Source organism: Babylonia areolata, chromosome 7, assembly GCF_041734735.1.
Source record: "Babylonia areolata isolate BAREFJ2019XMU chromosome 7, ASM4173473v1, whole genome shotgun sequence".
NCBI classification, from domain to species: Eukaryota; Metazoa; Mollusca; class Gastropoda; order Neogastropoda; family Buccinidae; genus Babylonia; species Babylonia areolata.
Genome location: NC_134882.1, coordinates 20,736,471 through 20,758,489, shown reverse-complemented (window position 1 = coordinate 20,758,489; position 22,019 = coordinate 20,736,471). Strand labels below are relative to the sequence as shown.

Here is a 22,019-nt window from a genome sequence, read left to right as displayed (position 1 = left end):
CAATCTATTTTAAAAAGTTTGCTCCTTTTTGAGAATAATCAAAGAGAAGATTTATTGTTTGAAATTAGGTATTTATTGCACTCCCTATTTGTGAAGGGTACAAATGTTGATTTTTGTTGGATACCATCCCAATCTGGATTCCTTTATAACGACCAAGCAGACAGGGCTGCAAAAAGGGGAGCAAAGAATCACAGATAGCATAAAAGCATATTGCCCATTGTCATACAAGGAAATAAACAATATATTAGAAAGATGCTTTTATAAGTGCCTGAATTCAAGTCTAAAACCTCGTCAGTTACCTCTCTCAGACTGTGGTCCGATTCGCAGACCAGTTCTGAGTTTAGCTCTCAGACTATTATCAGATTCATTACAGACCAAGTATTGTTCTAATGTCAAGTGCATATGCCTTAGTAACCTGACATTTAAGCATATAATTTTTTACTGTAGCTTGATGAAGCCTTATGTACACGAAAGTGTGTCTTCACAGGTTATTGAGAACGTTGATGTTTTTGACTTTTTGCATTCATTATCAGTTGTTTCGCTTGTCAGTTTAACGACTTCTCTTTTACGAAGTCCTTTAAGTAATTTCCTGTAATTGTATTTAGATTTTATTTTTCAAATATCACCCTCATTTCACCCTCATTTGCCCAGTTTCCTCCAACCCTCCATTCATTCACATCTCCCACCCCTTCTAACCGATAATACTCAAATGTATTCATAAATACTTTAACAAAATGTCTTCAATCACCGATATGTGTGACGGGACATTAAACGAAATTCCTCTTCAAAATAAAAGTATCTCTTGTCTTTTATATGCTGATGACTTAGTATTACTTTCAAAATCTAAACATGGTCTACAGCTGAAACTAAACCAGTTACATTTATATTGTAAACAATGGGGTATTGAAATCAATAGAGGCAAAACAAAAGTTGTCATATTTTCGAGATCAGAACCACGAGCTCGAATGTTTTTTAAAATGTGGAACAGAAGTTATAGAAACAACTGAACAATACAAATACCTGGGAATAATATGCCATAAATCAAGCAATTTTGAAAAGGCAATGAAACATCTGGCAAAACAAGGTAATAAAGCTTCTCATATTCTTAAAACATCTTTCAAGAATGAAAACATAAGCATACATATAATATCAAAATTATCTGATAGTCTCGTTTCACCAATACTAACGTATGGAGCAGAAAATTTATTAATATGGTTCCCCTCTTGTGAAAAAGCAGATGCTACTTTTACCTTTGACAAACTATATAACCACTGTCTCATGAACAAATTTCCTCATGGGCATGTTCATTTAAACTTTTTTAAACAAATACTGGGAGTCCACAAAAAAGCCACACATTTAGCAATACTTGGTGAAATATGTAAATACCCCTTAAGTTTAAAAGTGATTTGTCAAGTAATAAAATTTTGGTTTCACATAACACAGGCACGAGAAAATTTGTATATCAAAATTGTGTATGACGACATGCTTACAGAGGAAACAAAACAGCGAACATGGGTTATTTTGTTGAAATCATATTACAGAATCTTGGTTTAAGACACGTTTGGAATAATCAGTCAACATTCAATATTCACAGACTTAGTCACGTTATAATGAATAAACAAGAATATGGATGTTTTATTCTGGAAGAGAAACAAATCTGAAAATAAATCTAAACTACTATTCTATAATAAAATTACTCGTGAATACAGAACCGAACCTTATTTGCTTGAAGGATATCTTAATTATAATCAAAAACAATCATTGTGCAAATTAAGAATATCCTGTCATGATTTAGCAACAGAAAAAGGCCGATATTTCAACATCCTAAAGAAAGGAGACTGTGTTTACAATGTCAAACAACAGAGTATGAATATAATTTCTTAGATGACTGCGAATTATACAAAGAAATTAGAATAGAATTCATTCAAAAAATTCAAAGTTGCATTCCACATATTATTAAACCCAGTCAGCAAACATTGGAAGACAAACTTGTGGGAGTGTTTGGGAAATTTGTCGGTACGTTTGCTGTCAAAAACGCCATCGCGTGCAGGAGTGATTCAATGTCTTGTCCAATATTTCTCAATTTTGTTTTGCTTTTTTGTGTGTGGTTTCATGTAACTTTGCATGCGTGTCTTATAAACCTTGTTCAGGTTTAATTGACATTAAAACTAATTCTGATTCTGATTCTGATTCATACACACACACACACACACACTCACACACACACACACACACACACACACACACACACACACACACACACCTGTCCCTGACACGTCAGAGGTGTACACCAGAGGCCGACACTGCCACAAACACACACACACACACACACACACACACACACACACACACACACACACACCTGTCCTCGACACGTCAGAAGTGTACACCAGAGGCCGACACTGCCACAAACACACACACACACACACACACACACACCTGTCCTCGACACGTCAGAGGTGTACACCAGAGGCCGACACTGCCACAAACACACACACAGACACACACACACACACACACACACCTGTCCCCGACACGTCAGAGGTGTACACCAGAGGTCGACACTGCCACACACACACACACACACACACCTGTCCGTGACACGTCAGAGGTGTACACCAGAGGCCGACACTGCCACACACACATACACATTAAAGATAATGTGCCAAATTATTACATATTGGATTCACATTATTCAATTACCAGAAACTTCCCTCATCAACAAAATATATAAGTCCATGTACCAACAAGAAAATACAACTTCCCCATGGTTGATTTTTGTTAAAAAGATACTCGAAATTATAGGCCTTGATCACATTTGGAAAAATCAATTCACATTCAACGTACATAGACTGAAATACGTCGTGTATAAAAAATTAGAAAATGAATATATCAAATACTGGAAAGAGAAAAGAGAAAAAACATTAAAGCTAAAATTTTACAATACGATTGTAGCAGAGTACAAAACTGAAACCTACCTTTTAAATATATCAGATACAAAACACAGACAAGCTTTAACGAAACTCAGAATAAGCGCGCATGACCTAAAGATTGAGAAAGGTAGATATTTAAATATTCCACAAGAAGACAGATTGTGCAACAAGTGTAACATCCTGGAAGACGAAATCCATCTTCTTGATCATTGTATTAAATATAAAACCTTAAGGCAACAATTTTCAAAGGATATTCAAAATTCGAATAACACAGGACATATTCCCAGTCAGGTGATGCTAACAGATGATGAATATATACAAACAAGATTAGGAAAATTTGTGTATGAATGCTGCTGCAATTTACCGCATTAACTGATTGATAAATTGTGTGTTTTTCATTCGTTCATTCATTTACCATTGCAATTGTGTCTTATAAACCTTACGGTTTCATGACAATAAAATCTATTCTATTCACACACACACACACACACACACACACACACACACACACACACCTGTCCCTGACACGTCAGAGGTGTACACCAGAGGCCGACACGGCCACACACACACACACCTGTCCCTGACACGTCAGAGGTGTACACCAGAGGCCGACACTGCCACACACACACACACACACCTGCCCCTGACACGTCAGAGGTGTACACCAGAGGCCGACACTGCCACACACACACACACACACACCTGTCCCTGACACGTCAGAGGTGTACACCAGAGGCCGACACTGCCACACACACACACACACACACACACACACACACCTGTCCCTGACACGTCAGAGGTGTACACCAGAGGTCGACACTGCCACACACACACACACACACACCTGCGCCTGACACGTTAGAGGTGTACACCAGAGGTCGACACTGCCAATCCCGGGGCTGTGACCGGCAACCATCCTCCCTCACCGCCAGCCCGGGATGACCGGGGAAACAGTAGGAGCACCTAAGGCACCTCCCCATCTCAGTATCGACGAAATGACCTGCAACATGCAGACGACCACCTGTCCCTAAGGTGTCTTTGCAAGATAAAAAAAAAAAATTATGTCAATGAAAGAATACATACATAAGTTAATAATAAATAGGGTCTACACGAACACATGACTGAATAGATGTAAACAAGGACGACAATAGAATAATTATCTTAAAACGAAGAAAAAACAACAACCACAAACAACTAGAAAGGCCTATGGTGTCTGATAGGATGCGATGAAACACATGGTGCATTGTTTGTTTCGGAAGGATATAACCATGTATTGTTATTTCACAAGGATGCACCCATTGTTTGTTTCACAAGGATGTATCCATTGATTGTTTGTTTCACAAGGATGTACCCATGTATTGTTTGTTTCACAAGGATGTACCCGTGTATTGTTTGTTTCACAAGGATGTACCCATGTATTAACGGAAGGGAGACAAAACATCCTGCGATAACCACCATGGAATCTCTCTCCTCTGCATTGTCGGCAAGATCTTCGTCTGCATCATACTGAACAGACTGGTTGACCATGTCTCCAACACAGTCATCCCTGATGCTCAGGCAGGGGAACATGTGACATGGTGTTTGCCGTATGCCAGATGCAGGAGAAGTGCCGTGAGCAGAACAAGGAGCTCCACATGGTCTTTGTAGACTTGACCAAGGCCTTTGACACGGTGAACTGCCGTGGTCTGTGGAAGATCCTCCTAAAGTTCGGCTGCCCAGAGAGCCTAATCCAGCTGATTGCGTCATTCCATGATGGCATGCAGGCGAGAGTACAGGAAAATACTGACATGTCGGATCCGTTCCCTGTGGTAAATGGAGTGAAGCAGGGCTGCGTCCTGGCACCCATACTGTTCTCCATTCTCTTCTCTGCCATGCTGATTGACGCCTTCCAAAACTGTGACTGGGGCATCTACATTCAGTTTCGCACAGGTAGCAAACTTTTCAACTTGCAGTGACTCTACGCCAGGTCCAGGGTGTTTGAGGCACTCTTGAGAGAGTTCCTCTTCGCTGATGACTTCACACTTGCTGCACACCCCCATGAGGACATGCAGTTCATTATGGACAAGTTCTCAACCTCCTGCAGGCGCTTTGGACTCAACATTAGCCTCAGCAAGACCGAGTCCATGTGCCAACCAGCTAGCTCACAGAGCGCCAGTGCCTCCCCAACACCTGCAATCAAGATCGATGACACAGAGATCAAGTCAGTCGACAAGTTTTGCTACCTGGGCAGCACCCTATGCAGCAACGGAGCCCTTGATGCAGAAGTGACGCTGCGCATCGCCAAGGCCAGCTCCGCCTTTGGCAGACTCAACAACAGGCTGTGGAACAACAAAGGCATCAGGCTCAGCACCAAGATGAAAACCTACAGAGCTGTTGTGCTGACCACCTTGTTGTACTGCTGTGAAACATGGACGACGTATCGCCGTCACATTCAACAACTTGAGCAGTTTCACCAGAGATGCCTACGAAAGATCCTCGGCATAAAGTGGCAAGACAGGGTCTCCAACCTCCAGGTCCTAGAGAGGAGCGGCCTGCCCAGCATCGAAAGCCTGCTGATCCAGTGCCAGCTACGCTGGACAGGACACGTTGTCCGCATGACAGACAGCAGGATCCCGAAGATGCTTTTGTATGGCCAGCTGAAGGAAGGCCACCGTGAACTTGGAATACTCTGCAAGCGCTTCAAGGACACCTTGAAGACAAACCTCAAAGCCTGTGACATAGACATCGCTTCCTGGGAAACCGATGCCCTTGACCGCTCTCGCTGGAGGATGCTGTGCTCTAGTGGCATAAAGATGTATGAAAACAAGAGAACGCTGGCCATTAAGGAGAAGCGTGAGTGAAGGAATCAGGGCTCAACTTCTGGAGACGTTTTCCCTTGCAACACCTGTTGGAAGTGTTGCGCATCCAGAATCGGCCTCTTCTCCCATATGAGGACACACACCAACAGATAAGCCTGCCTGCCTACTCATCCGTCGGACCGACGGGAGACTCCATAATTATACTCATGTACTGTTTGTTTCACAAGGATGTACCCATTGTTTCACAAAGATGTACCCATGTATTGTTTGTTTCACAAGGATGTACCCATGGTTTTTTGTTGTTGTTTGTTGTTGTTTTTTTGCTGCCCCATCATCTGCACCATTTCAGTGGCATTACTCCCATGCTGCTCATTCAGAGTCCCCCATACACGACCACACTAGGGTTCGTCCGTCACATTTCCAACGTCGACAGTCCGCAGGGAACCATCGATGTTAGGTCGCCAGGAGGCCACACACCAGAGAAGACCCTGCACTGCTGCTGAGTTACTTCAGTGGTGTTAGTTAACTTGTTCTGATTCAACGTACTTAGGACACCACCTACTAAACCCCCTACTAACGACAATAAAGACTTAGTCGCGGAGTCAGACTGAGTGAGCGTCCCTCCCAGGGTGGAGACCGCCACCACGTCCCTCAAACAACAGCCCCCCATGAATCTACCGACACTGAAAACATTGACAGGACTCACTCCAAGCACGGAAGTGGAGGGGCATCGAAACTGAGGTCACCACGAGAGCAGGACATGAAAGGTCACAGACTTTGAGACTGTTTTGTTTATACTGATGATGATGAAGGAGGAGGAGGATGACGATGACGATGTTGCTATGGAGGTCCATTTCGGTTTGGGACTGCGTGACAAGGCTGTACTCTACGCTTCCCGTCATAATGATATCCCGGCGTCAACCAGGCCCGAGAATTACAGACACTTGCAGCGTTGGTCAGGTAATAGAGCAACACACCCAAAGACGCATCCTTGAAGTGGATGACACTCGACTGTGTGGTCCCAGTCTCCCCATTTAAGCCCACATCACATCCTCGGCATAAAGTGGCAAGACAGGATCTCCAACCTCCAGGTCCTAGAGAGGAGCGGCCTGCCCAGCATCGAAAGCCTGCTGATCCAGTGCCAGCTACGCTGGGCAGGACACACTGTCCGCATAACAGACAGCAGGATCCCGAAGATGCTTTTGTATGGCCAGCTGAAGGAAGGCCACCGTGAACTTGGAATACTCTGCAAGCGCTTCAGGGACACCTTGAAGACAAACCTCAAAGCCTGTGGCATAGACATCGCTTCCTGGGAAACTGATGCCCTTGACCGCTCTCGCTGGAGGATGCTGTGCTCTAGTGGCATAAAGATGTTTGAAAACAAGAGAACGCTGGCCATTAAGGAGAAGCGTGAGTGAAGGAAGCAGGGTTCAACTTCTGGAGACGTTTTCCCTTGCAACACCTGTGGGAATTGGCCTCTTCTCCCATATGAGGACGCACACCAACAGATAAGCCTGCCTGACTACTCATCCGTCGGACCGACGGGAGACTCCATATACCCATGTACTGTTTGTTTCACAAGGATGTACCCATGTATTGTTTGTTTCACAAGGATGTACCCATGTATTGTTTGTTTCAAAGGATGTACCCATTGTTTGTTTCACAAGGATGTACCCATGTATTAATGACGCACCCTTGTACTGTCATGTCTCTTCCAAGGATACAGCTATTAGAAAGAAAACACACACACACACACACATATATATATATATATATACAGAGAGAGAGAGAGAGAGAGAGAGAGAGAGAGAGAGAGAGAGAATGCATCCTAGTGCCGTAATGTCTCGCGATGTTCTAGCTGGATCTTCTTCCTGTCCAAGTAATTAATGTGTGTGGTTAACAGCTGTCAGCCGTCGCCTTCAGGAAAGGTATCGTGCCTGTGCTGTGTCACTGGCCTTCAACACAGGTATGTATGGCCTGTGCTGTGTCACTGGCCTTCAACACAGGTATGTATGGCCTGTGCTGTGTCACTGGCCTTCAACAAAGGAATGTATGGCCTGTGCCGTGTCACCGGCCTTCAACAAAGGTATGGGTGGCCTGTGCTGTGACACCAGCCTTCAACAAAGATATCGGTGGCCTGTGCTGTGTCACTGGCCTTCTACAAAGATATCGGTGGCCTGTGCTGATGTCACCGTCTTCTCAACAATGTTACTGTATCCTCATCGATGACACTATCTATCACTGTCTTCGCACTGATGTCAGTGTCTTCTCATTAATGTGACACATCGATGTTTCTGTCTTCTCAACGATGTCACTTTCTGTCACTGTCTTTTTATTGATGTCACTGTCTTCTAATCGATGTCAATGTCTTTGGATCACTGTCTTTGACTATCACTGCCTGTTACTGTCTTATCAATGATGTTAATTGTTACTGTCTTCTTGTTGATGTCACTGTCTACTACTGTATTCTTGTTGATGTCACTGTCTGCCACTGTCTTCCCAATGATGTTACTGTCTTACTGCCATGTGCGGCGCCGAGTGCTGGACAGACCACCACCTTATCGTCTCCAAACTCAACCTCCGCATCCAGCCCAAGAGACGGCCTCAGGGCATGAAAGCACCCAAACGCCTGAATGTCAACAAGCTGGAGCTAGGCAACATCAAGCAGAGCTTTGCTGACACCCTGGAGGAACGCCTTGAGTCCACCGTGCTGGACCGTGTTGGACAACCAGAATGTGGAGGCAGCATGGGGCGCACTGCATGAGACGGTGTACAACACTGCCATGGAGTGCCTGGGGCCTTCTGCCAGGAAGCACAAAGACTGGTTTGATGAGAACTGCACTGAGATCAAGCAGCTGCTGGAAGACAAACTCCAAGCCTACGGAGCCCACATTGAAGATCCCAAGTCACAGTCAAAGAAAGACATACTGAAGAGCGCACGCAGCACCATCCAGCTGAAGCTGCGGCAGGTGCAGGATTCCTGGTTGAACAACAAAGCTGATGAGATCCAGGGCTTTGCAGACAGGAACGACATGAAGAACTTCTATAACGGCCTGAAAGAAGTCTACGGTCCCACCACCTCCGGATCTGCTCCACTCCTCAGTGCTGATGGTTCTACTCTAATCACTGACAAGGACGGGATCCTTGAGAGATGGGCTGAACACTTTGACAGCGTACTAGACTGCCCCTCCACCATCAATGATGAAGCCATCGACCGACTCCCCCTGCCAGTCAGTGAGTCGTTGGATGCCATTCCAACTTTCGAGGAGACCCAGAAAGCTATCCGTCTGCTATCCAAAGGCAAAGTCCCTGGCTCAGACTCCATTCCAACTGAGGTCTACAAAGAAGGTGGTATGGCGCTGACTGAGAAGCTTCATCAGCTGTTCCAGCTCATCTGGCAGCTTGAGGCAGTTCCACAGAACTTCAAAGACGCTTCCATCATACACCTGTACAAGCGCAAAGGAAATCGTCAGGCCTGTGACAACCATCGTGGAATATCCCTGGTGTCTGTTGCACGCAAGACTCTGGCCAGAGTGCTACTCAACCGTCTCATAGCGCACCTTGAGCAAGGTCTCATACCAGAGAGCCAGTGTGGCTTCCGGAAAGAACGCGGGACTATCGACATGGTGTTTGCTGCCAGGCAGCTCCAGGAGAAGTGTCAGGAACAGAACGCCGACCTTTACTCCACCTATGTCGATCTGACCAAGGCCTTCGATACTATTAGCAGAGATGGCCTTTGGAGAATCATGGTGAAGTACGGATGTCCCAGAAAGTTCATCACCATCATACGGCAACTACACGATGGAATGCTGGCCCGAGTCCAAGACAACGGAGAGACTTCAGAACCATTCCCTGTCTCCAACGGAGTCAAGCAAGGGTGTGTTCTTGCCCCCACCCTGTTCAGTCTCATGTTTTCAGCCATGCTGACAGATGCCTTCAGAGACGCTGACGTAGGCACTGGCATCAGGTACCGCACAGATGGCTCACTCTTCAACCTCAGGAGGCTTCAAGCAAAAACCAAGGTGAGGACAGACACCGTCAATGACTTCCTGTTTGCTGATGACTGTGCTCTCAACGCTGCCTCTGAAGCTGACATGCAACACAGTGTCGACAAGTTCTCTGCTGCCTGTGACAACTTTGGCTTCACAATCAGCACAAAGAAGACTGAGGTGATGCACCAGCCAGCTCCAGGAAAGTCTTACGTTGAACCAAACATCTTCATCAACGGGCAACAACTGAACGCGGTGGACAAGTTCACATACCTGGGCAGTACACTCTCTCGCACAGTTGTCATTGACGACGAGGTGAATGCCAGACTCGCCAAAGCCAGCGCTGCCTTCGGCAGACTCCATAAGAACGTTTGGAACAGGAGAGGCATCACCCTGGAGACGAAGCTCAAAGTATACAAGGCCATAGTTCTCACCACACTGCTCTATGGATGTGAATCATGGACGGTGTACAAACGCCACGCCAAAAAGCTGAATCACTTCCACACCACAAGCCTCAGAAAACTTCTCGGCATAAAGTGGCAAGAGAAGACGCCATCTTGATGCAGGCCCAGCTGCGCTGGGCAGGCCACGTAGTTCGCATGCCAGACCACCGGCTCCCCAAGGAACTGCTGTACGGCGAACTCAAATATGGCAAGCGCTCCCATGGAGGCCAAAAGAAACGCTTCAAAGACACTCTGAAAACTTCTCTGAAGGCCTTCAACATCAGCCACGACACGTGGGAGCTGAATGCAATGGACAGACCAAAGTGGCGTTCAGCTGTCCACAAAGGCGCCAAATCCTGTGAGGCCAACAGAATCGCTGCAGCAGAGCAACGCAGACAGGCCAGGAAAAGCAGTGCCAGCAAGTCCCCGACAACTGTCACCATCCCCTGTCCACACTGCGTCAGAACCTTCCGGGCGCGGATTGGCCTAACCAGTCATCTGCGCACCCACAGAGCCCAACCCACCCACCCCCAGGATGACTAGATGGTCCTCGTCGATCCCGACGGACGAACCACACTGTCTTCTTGTTGATGTCACTGTTTCGCTGACGTCACCAAGGATCTTGTGGAGGCAGAGGAGGTGGAACTGATCCAGCTTCTTCAGAAGTCTGCTGCAGCAGGACCAAGTGTGTCCACCACAGCCCACAGAAGTGAGGAGAGGACCAGAGCCGTGTGGATGGCAAGTGTTGTCACGGAGACACCTTGCTGTGTTTCCTCTCTCGTCCACAGCGCTCCAGATCACCTCTAACCTTTGGACAGTTCCCCTCCCCCTCCCCGTGTGTGTGTGTGTGTGTGTGTGTGTGTGTGTGTGTGTGTGTGTGTGTGTGTGTGAGTGTGTGTGTGTGTGTGTGTGTGAGTGTGTGTGTGTGTGTGTGTGTGTGTGTGTGTGTGTGTGTGTGTGTGTACACACGTGTATTTTTCTCTCTCTGCATATATGTGTGTGTGTATGCTTGTATTTCTCTCTATGTATGTATGTATGCATGTATGTATGTGAGTGAGTGAGTGGTGTGTGTGTGTGTGTGTGTGTGTGTGTGTGTGTGTGTGTGTGTGTGTGTGTGTGTGTGAGTATGCGTGTATTTCTGTGTGTGTGTGTGTGTGTGTGTTTGTGTGTGTGCGTGCTTGCGTGTGTGTGCGTGTGTCCTTACATCATGTACCCGTAAAGTATCTTTTACAAATGTGTACTCATTGAAAAGTATGCTTGTAACACTGCACAAATGATACATCCTCACATGACGTGCATTTCGAACGATACACCCCGCTGCCTGACCCTGAGCAATGGCTTTGACGCAATGCTTTACTGAACAAAAAACACAAACATGCACATGCACACAAAACACAGACATTCCCACAACACACAGAGACACAAACACACACACACACACCGATCCCCCCTCCTCCTCCCCCATCCTACACACGCCCACACCACACACACACACACACAGAGCCACACCACACACGCACACACACAGCCACACCACACACGCACACACACACAGCCACACCACACAACACAACACACAGCCACACCACACCACACACACACACCCACACACACACACATCACACAGCCACACCACACACGCACACACACAGCCACACCACACAACACACACCCACATCACACACACACAGAGCCACACCACACACACACCACACACATACACAGCCAAACCACACCACACACACACACACCACACCACACCACACACACACCCATACCACACACACAGCCACACCGCACACAACCACACCACACACAGCCACATCACACACACACACACACACACACACCACACACATCGCACACACACACACACACACAGCCACACACACACACACACATACACCACACACACACACACACACACACAGCCACACACCACACACACGCACACACACACAGAGCCACAGACGACGTTACACCAGGGGGCCATATTCAAGAGACCATCATGCCTGCAGGTAAATGTGTACCTGCGGGTAATCTACCGAGGGTAAGCAATAGGTGATATACAAGTTCAAGCCCTGCACATTCCCCCACTCCCCTTTCTTTTTTACCTGACACACACAACCCACAGCGAACATCGTGGTCGGCCTGACAAGCTTTCAGGGTGACATTGGGCGCTGTGCACTTGCCGCACGGCAGACACTCGCGGCGGGAGGTGTCCGTGTGGGTGTAGGTTCCTGGCTGGCACTGTCGGCACTCCGTGTCTCCGCGCCCTGTGCACGGCTTCCACACGAAATGGCCGGCGCGACACAGCGAGCACGTGCGACAAGGAAACCCGTGGCCTGGAGACCAGTGACCCTTCTCACACTCACTGCACCGCCTGTTCGCACTGGACGTGCACTGCTGCGCGGTCTCCATCCCTGCCGGGCAGTACGTGCAGGGCAGACAATCCCCGTCAGGGCTGAGATACGTCCCATGTCGGCAGGGACGACACACGGTGTCCCTGTCCCCGGCACACTGTGAGGTCACACGCTTGCCTTCTGGACACGTGCTGCAGTTGCTGCACGTGCGGCCGTCAGCGCTGGAGAAGGTGCCTCGGGGGCACGGAAAGCACGTGCTGTCGTTGGTGGCGGTGCATTCCGTCTGCTGCACAGTGCCGGGAGGGCAGACTGTGCACTGCTGACACTGTAAGGTCGCCGCGTGGAAGAAGCGACCCTCAGGGCACGGGAAGCACACGGTGTCTCTGAAGGACAGGCAGCTGGAGACGGTGGTCTGGTTCTCGCGACACGCGGAACACGTGCGGCATGGAGACTGATCTCCCGGAGAATAGCTTCCTGAAGGACACTGCTGGCACTCCGCGTCAGAGGACATGTTGCACGGCGTTTTCAGCCCGCTGCCTGCAGGGCAAGGGGTGCAGGGGTGACAGGTCTTGCCGGAAGGGGAATAACTCCACCTGTTGCAGTCTCTGCACACCGTGTCATGCTTTCTGCTGCATGGCCTCCTCTCATGCTGCCCCGGGGAGCATGTTTCTCTGCACGCCGTGCACTGCAGCTGCCCTCTGGTGGAAGAAAACGTTCCTTCCGGGCACGGCACGCACACCGTGTTGGTGTTCTCCACACAAGGTGTTAGGACGAACGTGCCTGTCTCACACCGCGTGCACCTTTGGCACGTGCTGGACCCGTTTCCGGACAGAAAGAAGCCGTCCCGGCACGAGCCACTGCACTGGGTGTTGGTGTTGGCAGTGCATGGGGCCTTCACGCGCAGGCCTTCTGGACAAACGCGGCACATTCTACAGATGGAGGCGCTCGCTTTCCGCGACAGATAGAACCCTGACGGACACAGGTCCTGAAACAGACAGACAGATAGAACCCTGAGGGACACCGGTCCTGAAACAGACAGATAGAACCCTGAGGGACACAGGTCCTGAAACAGACAGACAGATAGAGCCCTGAGGGACACAGGTCCTGAAACAGTCCTGAAACAGACAGACAGATAGAGCCCTGAGGGACACAGGTCCTGAAACAGACAGACAGATAGAACCCTGAGGGACACAGGTCCTGAAACAGACAGACAGATAGAGCCCTGAGGGACACAGAGCCTGAAACAGACAGACAGGTAGAACCCTGAGGGACATAGGTCCTGAAACAGACAGACAGAACCCTGAGACACAGGTCCTGAAGCAGACAGACAGACAGAACTGTGGGGGACATAGGTCCTGAAACAGAGAGAGAAAGAAAGAAACGAAACGAAACGAAACGAAATTTTACCAGTGTAATGAGATAAGCAAAACATATACTTTTTTCCACCCAGCCCTGGGGTATAAAAAGAAAGAAAACAGAGGGGTGTGGGAGTTAAGGCTACATCAAATGAAAGAAAGAGCACAGAACCATTAACAAGAAAGATATCAACGACAAAAATCCACTGAAAATCACATGAGAAACAATGAAAAAGACTGCTACAAAGCAACAAACTGCAATAACTCTCCGTCCCAACCCCTACCCCAGTCTCCTTTCCTCCAACCCCACGCACATAGTGAGACCCTCAGACTTCGACACTCAGACGTGAATATGATTTTTATCAAAGCTATCAAAACTGATGATGATAATAGACCAATGACTTTTTTCTGGTCTCCAATAACATTGGTCGAGATGGAGAAGAAAAGAGAAGAGAAAAAAACAGAACAGAGTATCTAACAACATAATAAACTAGCTGTCTACATTGAAGTTTTTATTTTCTGAAATATAAAGGTTTTGTAAGCTGATTTAAAGGAACTACTTTTATTTTTAATAATCATAGGTAAAGTGTTCCAAAGCCTCCCACACGAGTAAACAAGGTTAGTTTTAAAGAGGTCAATTCGTGGTTTTCGGATGACCATATTATCTGTGTCCATTGGCCGGTTTTGTTGAAAGTGATAAGAAACTCTAGGGAGAGCTGGACAGTACAAGGTCTTCAGAGAAGAAGCACCCCTCAGTCAAGTGTTTCGGCCCTTAACTCCTTATACTCTAAGGGGGCCGGGCCGCACCCAGGTCATGACTCCTGGATGCCCTTGTATTGCCGCCTTTTCTTTCCTTTTTTCCCCCTGGTCCTCAGCAGATTTGAACCCGCGCCTCGAGGGTAGTTGCCACTTCAGGACTGAGTCACCTTTTCTGGCAGACGTTTTAACCACTGAGCCATCGTACGCCTAGTTTGAGTTGTGAAATTTAATTCCTCCTCGACCAGATCCAGCTAGAACTCTTTTCTGCTGCTTCTGCCATTGCCTTGAGAGCCCATGTTCTCTCTGCCAGAAATCAACAGCTGTTTCATGAGGCTGTAGGCAGATGCGCCCACAAACCATCTTGCACCAATCTCTATGGCGAGGACTTTGGCTTGGAAGCCAGATTCTCTCAGGCTGCTGGCTAGACTAGCATACTTCTCTGTCTTGTAGATGTGGGCTTCCTCCATTCTGCTTTCGTATGGCACAGTGAGCTCAATCAGAATCGCTTGTTTCGTTGCCTTGGAGTGGAGTACTATGTCAGGTCTCATGCCGCTCTTCTTGATGATTTCCGGGTGTTTCTTCCCCTCTGGTAGGTCAACTGTGCATTCCCAATCTTCGGCACCATCAAGAAGCCCACTTTTTCATGCTTTGGAAACAACTTTGGATGCCGTTCCTGGCTAGACTTTGTTGTCTTCTGTTGAGCGGAACTCTGTTGGAACTTCTGGTGGGGTTCGTGCTCCTTGGACAGTGCTCACCACGTGTGCAATTTCTTTTAGCACTTAGTTGTGCCTCCATGTGTACCGTCTTTGGCTCAGCGACGTTTTGCATGAGCTGAGGACATGTTCCACTGTTTGTTTGCCATAGCAGAGTGGGCACGCAGGGTCATCTGCTTTCCCCCATTTCACCAAGTTTGTATTCGACGGAAGGAGGTCGTACACAGATCTTAGGATAAAGCTGATCCTCAGAGGGGCCATGTTCCACATGTCGCTCCAGCTGAGGCTCCTTTGGAGTGCATTTTCCTATGTTGTCCACTGCCCCTGCTGGCCTTGCTGGGCTGCCTTCTGGACTCTTTTATCATCTTCCTTCTTGATCTCATGTATAATCATGTCTCTTTTTGCTTTCCCCCTTGCCTTGGACCGCCATTCCATCTTTGTCGATCCCAGGCCTTGTTTGTTATTTTGGGTGTGTCCTATTATTTCCTTTGTCTTAAGACTTTCTTTCACTGCACTGACTGCCTCCCTGACTTTCCATTTTCTGCCAGTCTTTAGCTTGGGTTGGTTGGATCTCACAATAGTGTCTTCTGAGTCTTCGAGCATGCTGAGAAGTCTTGCCTTCCTTACCTTGTATCCTTCGACAAGGGACTTCAGAGGTTGCCTCAGCTTTGCTTGGTGACAGTAGAGTGCCACGTCAGTGAGACCAGGTGGGACACCAAGCCATTTGCGTGTGTACTTGATCTTTGCCTCAATCGACCCGACTGTGCTACAGCTGATATATATATATATATATCAGGAGAGGCCACAGGAGCTTTGGTATCAGCATGGACTGTAGGCACCACACTTTGCATTTGCCAGGAAGGCCACACTGGTCTATGATATGCAGGCATTCTTCTGCTGTCTGCTTGGTTTCCTTTCCTCTTTTTGTGTCTTTCAGGGACTCATCATACCATCTTCCAAGGCTCTTGACAGGTTCATCTGACACCGTTGGAATGGCTTGGTTGGCTACAGTGAATGAGACTGTTTCAGATACCTTTCCTTTACGCAGTGAGAGACTTCGTGATTTCTTTGGTTTGAAGTTCATCCTGACTGAGGCAACTAGCTCGTTCAGCCGCTTCAATATTTTACGGGTGTCATCCTCTTTTGTTCAAAGGACTGTTGTGTCATCCATGAAGGCTTTCAAAGGCGGTATCTGGTATCCGTTACCGAGGTCGGCTCGATCCGTTCCCTTCACTGAGGCCTTCAAGATCACTTCCATTGCCAGCACGAACAGGATTGGAGAAATTGCACAGCCCATGGCTATGCCCACTTCCAGATTGATCCAATCTGTCGTGTATTCCTTGGTGGTGAACCGCATTGAGAAGCCATGGAAGTACTTCTTCAGCATTTCCCTGATGTTCGTTGGTACATAGTGCATCTTGAGAGCCAGTTGGATCTTATAGTTAGTGTCAGGTCAGAGGTGCAAAGCCATTCATTATACGAAACATCATTACTGCTTTATTATACTATAATTTGTATGTTTGTGGAAGAATGTCCATGGTCAAATAATCCCCAGGCGTTAAACTAGTAGATTTTGACAGTACAATCTTAAAAGCTCGTTTATGGATTCTAGACAGTGGTTTCAATGTATTGGCACTGCACATGTCATATCGGGTTGAGGCATAATCGATAGACGATTGAATAAATGCATGATACAATTGTTTTCATACTTTAAGATCCAAAAGGTTTTTAATTTTTGAAAGCTGGAACGCCTTTTGAGATATGCACTTGCATAGATCATCAATGTATGATGACCAGGAAAGATTATTATCAACGGTAACTCGTAGAACTTTGTGACTTTGTACTTCGTCAGTCAGCGTATTTCCTTTGTGTATACAGGGGATAGATGTTGTACTATTCTGTCGTTTCTGTCGAGAGGTAATTAGCATATATTTTGTTTTCTGCTAGTTCAGTGACATGTGGTTAAGTTCAGTCAGTTTAATTGGCTGATTAACATTATTTTGCAGAGTAGTATATAATTCGTTTAGGTTAGAATGCTTCGAATGAATGGACGTATTGTCAGCAAAAAAGATCACACAATCCATTTTTAATGAATAGAGGAAGATCGTTAATATAAAGGGATAAGAGAAGGGGACCGAATACATATCCTTGAGGGACACCAAATGATTGTGTTTGGAATTTAGATCGCGCATCAACGGGCGCAATAGCCGAATGGTTAAAGCACTGGACTTTCAATTTGGAATTTAGATCGCGCATCAACGGGCGCAATAGCCGAATGGTTAAAGCACTGGACTTTCAATCTGATGGTCCCGGGTTCGAATCTCGGTAACGGCGCCTGGTGGGTAAAGGGCCAAGATTTTTCCGATCTCCCATTTCAACATATGTGCAGACCTGCTTGTGCCTGAACCCCCTTCGTGTGTATATGCAAGCAGAAGAATAAATACGCCCGTTAAAGATCCTGTAATCCATGTCAGTGTCCAGTGGGTTATGGAAACAAGAACATACCCAGCATGCAAAACCTCCGAAAACGGAGTATGGCTGCCTACATGACGTGGTAAGTATCAGTATCAGTAGCTCAAGGAGGCGTCACTGCGTTTGGTCAAATCCATATACGCTACTTCACATCTGCCAAGCAGATGCCTGACCAGCAGCATAACCCAATGCGCTTAGTCAGGCCTTGAGAAAAAAAAAGTAAAAAAATAACAACAAATAATAGTAATAATAATAATAATAAATAAATAAAAAAATAAAAAAAAGAAAAAAAAAGAAAAATACATAAAACTACTACTACTACTACTACTACTATTCAAAAGGCGCAAAATCTTGATTATGTCAACTCTAGGCGTGCGCGCGCGCTCGCACACACACACACACACACATACACACACACACACAAAGCAAATAAATGTAAAACATGCAGACACACGTTCAGACATATACGCACACACACATGCATAGCAGATACGCAATTTCACAGAAAGCACGATCAAATACACATAAACGTACATGAGCACCAAAACACATACATACACATTACCCTGCATCTCACCCCCTCCTCCACACACTCATTTCTAGGCTGCACATTGCAGCTTCCACGGCACACACATACACACACGCACACCCACTTACTTGTACAAGCACACACACATACGCCCATATCCCCCACTCCAACCCCACACACACATGTACACACATATATATATGCACACCCGCACGTTCCAATATTCCGTTGCTCCCACAGTGTAGACATGCATACACACACATACCTCATCCTCTACACACATACACACACGCGCGCGCACGCACGTGCACACAGCTCTCCTGATACATGTGTATACTTACACCCTCGCGCACGCACACAAACACACACATACACACACGTACAGAGGCTGCCACTGATTGGCCGCAAGAGTGGTGGGAAAAGATCTCTGATGCCAAGAACGCGGCGTCTAGTGTGTTGCTCAGTCTATTGTATTTGGAAAAGCCCACAGAGACTATGTTCCGTTTTGAAGTAATTTGTGCAGTGTTGGTTTGGAAATGATGCCGATATTCGTTTGATTCGCAAAGCATCGTGCTCTACCTTTCATGCTAGACTTACGGCCGCTCCCTCTCTCTACCTTTATTTCTTTGAGGCGATCGATGGTGTGATGGTCTTCTACCTGTTCTTTTTGATATTCTTTGACTTTTCTGAGCATTTCCGATTTTCCTAGATGTAGGCCGCTCGTTTTTGCGTTACCAGCAAGTCTGCTCGTTCATTTCCCTCAACACCTGCATGTCCCGGGCAGTATGACCATGTACGTTTTTTAATCTGAAAGTTGTGCATTGCCTCATGCCTCTCTGGGCTTCCCATTCTGCTTTCAATTTTCTGTATGAGGTTTATTGAGTCTGTTTGAATCATGGCATGTTGGTTTCCGGGCCTATGGATAGATGATAGCCACTGGAGGGCATGTGTCACAACTTCAACTTCCATTGTTAGGCCAGAGGTTGTGACTTTGTAGGCAGCATTTTCTTCCCTAATTTTTTTCCATCTTGTTTCGCAGTGAATCCCCAACCGGACTGGCCTTTGGTGACTGAGCCATCTGTGTATATGATGATGTCCTCTTCTTTACTGTTTTCTTCTATGAGTAGGTTCACTTCTGCATCAGTTTTGCCCTCTGGCCATTCCCGACAATGTCTTCCTAGAGTGGGTGAAATGGCTGTGTTGAATAGATGGTTGAGGTGTTCGGGGTTTTCCTCCCATTCTTTTCTTTCTTTCAGGTCTTGTAGTCGGCATACTAGCTGGATTGTGTCTTCTGCTTGCCCCATCCATGATCTTCCTCGTCCTAGACGGCTGCCTTTTGGTTCCTTGATAGCGTCAGGGTTTTCTAATGCTCTGAAGTAGTTCTTAACCTGTTCTAACTTGTTTCTGGCCTGTACTGAAGGAAGGTCAAGCAGGTATCGCATGGTTTCAGTAGGTGTGTCTTTTGTTGTTCCAAGGATCAGCCTCATAGCTTCATTTTGAACTCTTTCTAATTTTAGGAGGCTGCTTTGAGACGGTACTGTTCGCCCAAGTCCGTACTCGATCAGACTGAGAACGAGTGATTGATATAGCAGGAAGAGATGGCGTTGTTCAATACCTTTGGTTGCCATTGCTTTTAAGACTGAAGGACCCTTTTTGCATTTGAGAACAGTATTTTCCGTATGTTTTCTGAAGGTGAACATCCTGTTGAACTGTATTCCTTGGTAGCGTAGGCATTCGGTTTTCTCGATTTGAATTCCGTCGAATGACACAGGTGTTGGTGATTTGCTCGCGGTTCTGTTGTTGAGGATGCACAGCAACGTTTGAGCTTTCGCTGGATTGATGGAAGATCCTGTGTCCTTGCACCATTGAGCGATATTGTTCAGTTGTTTCTGGACGGCTTTAGTTCTTTCCTGAGCATCTTTCGAAGTTTTGAAGACCAGGCCATCATCCGCAAGAGTAAGCACCCCAGCTATTCCATTGTTGTTTAAGTCTGCAAGGCCCATCATGTAGACGTTGTAGAGGACAGGAGAGAATGGAGACCCTTGTGGCAGTCCCATGGATAGTTTAGAAGGTGCAGACATCCAATCTCCAAGGCGTAGGACGACGGTTCTTTCCTGAAGCGCTGCTGCTATCCATCTTGTCAGTGTCAAACTTACTCCATACCTTAGTAGCATCTCCATGAGGTGCGCAAACTGGACTTTATTATAGGCATCTTCCAGGTCGATTGCTACTGCTAGTGTTTCTTCTTTTCTTTGAAATCCTTCATATACCTCATAAGCGAAAGCAGCTGCATTTTCCCATGTGGACTTACCTGTTCTGTAACCACCTTGATTTGAAGGGAGAATGTGCCTGTGTTCAAGATCCCTTGCAAGTTTCCTGGCTATCATGTGTTCCACGAGCTTTCCAGCAATGTTTTGCATGGTTAGGATTCGGTAGCCGCTTACCTGACGATGGTCCTTTCCTGGTTTTGGTATGGGTTTTAAAGAAGCTGTGTGTCCAGTCCTCTGGCACATGTCCATTGTGGAAACTGTTTTGATAAAGATTGAAAAGTTTGCTTCTGTCTTCTTCTGATAGCTCCTTGATGTCCGAGTAGCAAACTTTGTCTGGGCCAGGAGCCGATTCTTTCTTGCATTTAGCTATTGCTTCGTTTAGATCATCTATTGATAAGTCATCATCGGGTCCAGTCTGCATAAGGGTTTGGTTTAACTCCTCAACATATTTCTTTTTTTTCATAAAAGTTTCTTTGATTGCTCTGTTGTATGAAGCGTTTGAGCAGGGCGGATCCTTTTTCTCCGTTTGTCTTAAGCTTGGTTCCGTCAGTGTCTAACATGTCTGGGGTTGTTGTTGTGCACGTTTTCCCTTCCATGCGACGATAAAATTGCCAGAACTCTGTCAATGTTGTGTCATAACTGTGTGCCTTACAAAAAAGTTTCCACTTGCCATTTTTGGCCTCTTGAGCAATGACTTCAAACTGTTTTGTTTTTTCTTTCATTTTTGTTTCAATATCTTTGTCCGGAGAAGGTTTTCTTCTTTCTTTTTGCCAAAGTTTGACAGCCGCATGTTTTTCTATCCAGGCTCTCTCTGTGTCGGCATTCCACCATGGGGGCTGAATAGTCTGCATCTGGTTCGGTGCCGTTCTTTTGTTTCTTCTGCGTCTTAATTTTTCGATGATGGTTGTCTCTTTGGTTTCATACTGAAATGGATCACGCGGTTTCATACAGGGTTTATCTGACAGTTTCTGTAGACTGAAAACTACCGGGAGGTGATCACTGCCTTGGTTCTCTGCATTTATTCCTGCTCTGAATTCTGGAGATGTTTGAGTGATGTCGATCACACTGTCACTGTCCCCTTGTCTTGTTCCAAGGCGAGTTGGTGATGTGGTTGTTATTGGGCGAAGAAGAATTTCCCCTATCATTCCTTCAAGTGCGAGTCCTTGTGGGTTGGTGTTCCGCTGGTCCCATATCTTCGATCTTGCACTGAGGTCTCCACAGATAATGACTGAGTCTCCAAGTTCGTTCTCTATTTCCTCTAAAAAGGCCCAATCCACTTTTGTTGTGCAGGTTCCTGGGTGAACATAGGCATTGATGAGCACGATGCTTTTGTGAATTCGTCAGGTTTTTCAAGAGGCGCACCCACTAGTTCGCATGAGTTGCTACACCACTTCT

The 22,019-nt window shown here is 46.6% G+C and overlaps 1 protein-coding gene across 1 annotated transcript in view; it reads right to left on the bottom strand.

Moving 5' to 3' along the window:
• LOC143283798 (uncharacterized) overlaps positions 1-22,019 on the bottom strand; it is a 64,172-nt gene that overhangs the window by 17,874 nt on the left and 24,279 nt on the right. The window contains exons 5-6 of the mRNA XM_076590169.1: positions 12,278-13,511; positions 3,778-3,933 (exon numbers count right to left, since the gene is read on the bottom strand). Of these exons, the coding sequence (XP_076446284.1) occupies positions 3,778-3,933; positions 12,278-13,511 (1,390 nt within the window). The remainder of the gene's footprint in view (positions 1-3,777; positions 3,934-12,277; positions 13,512-22,019) is intronic.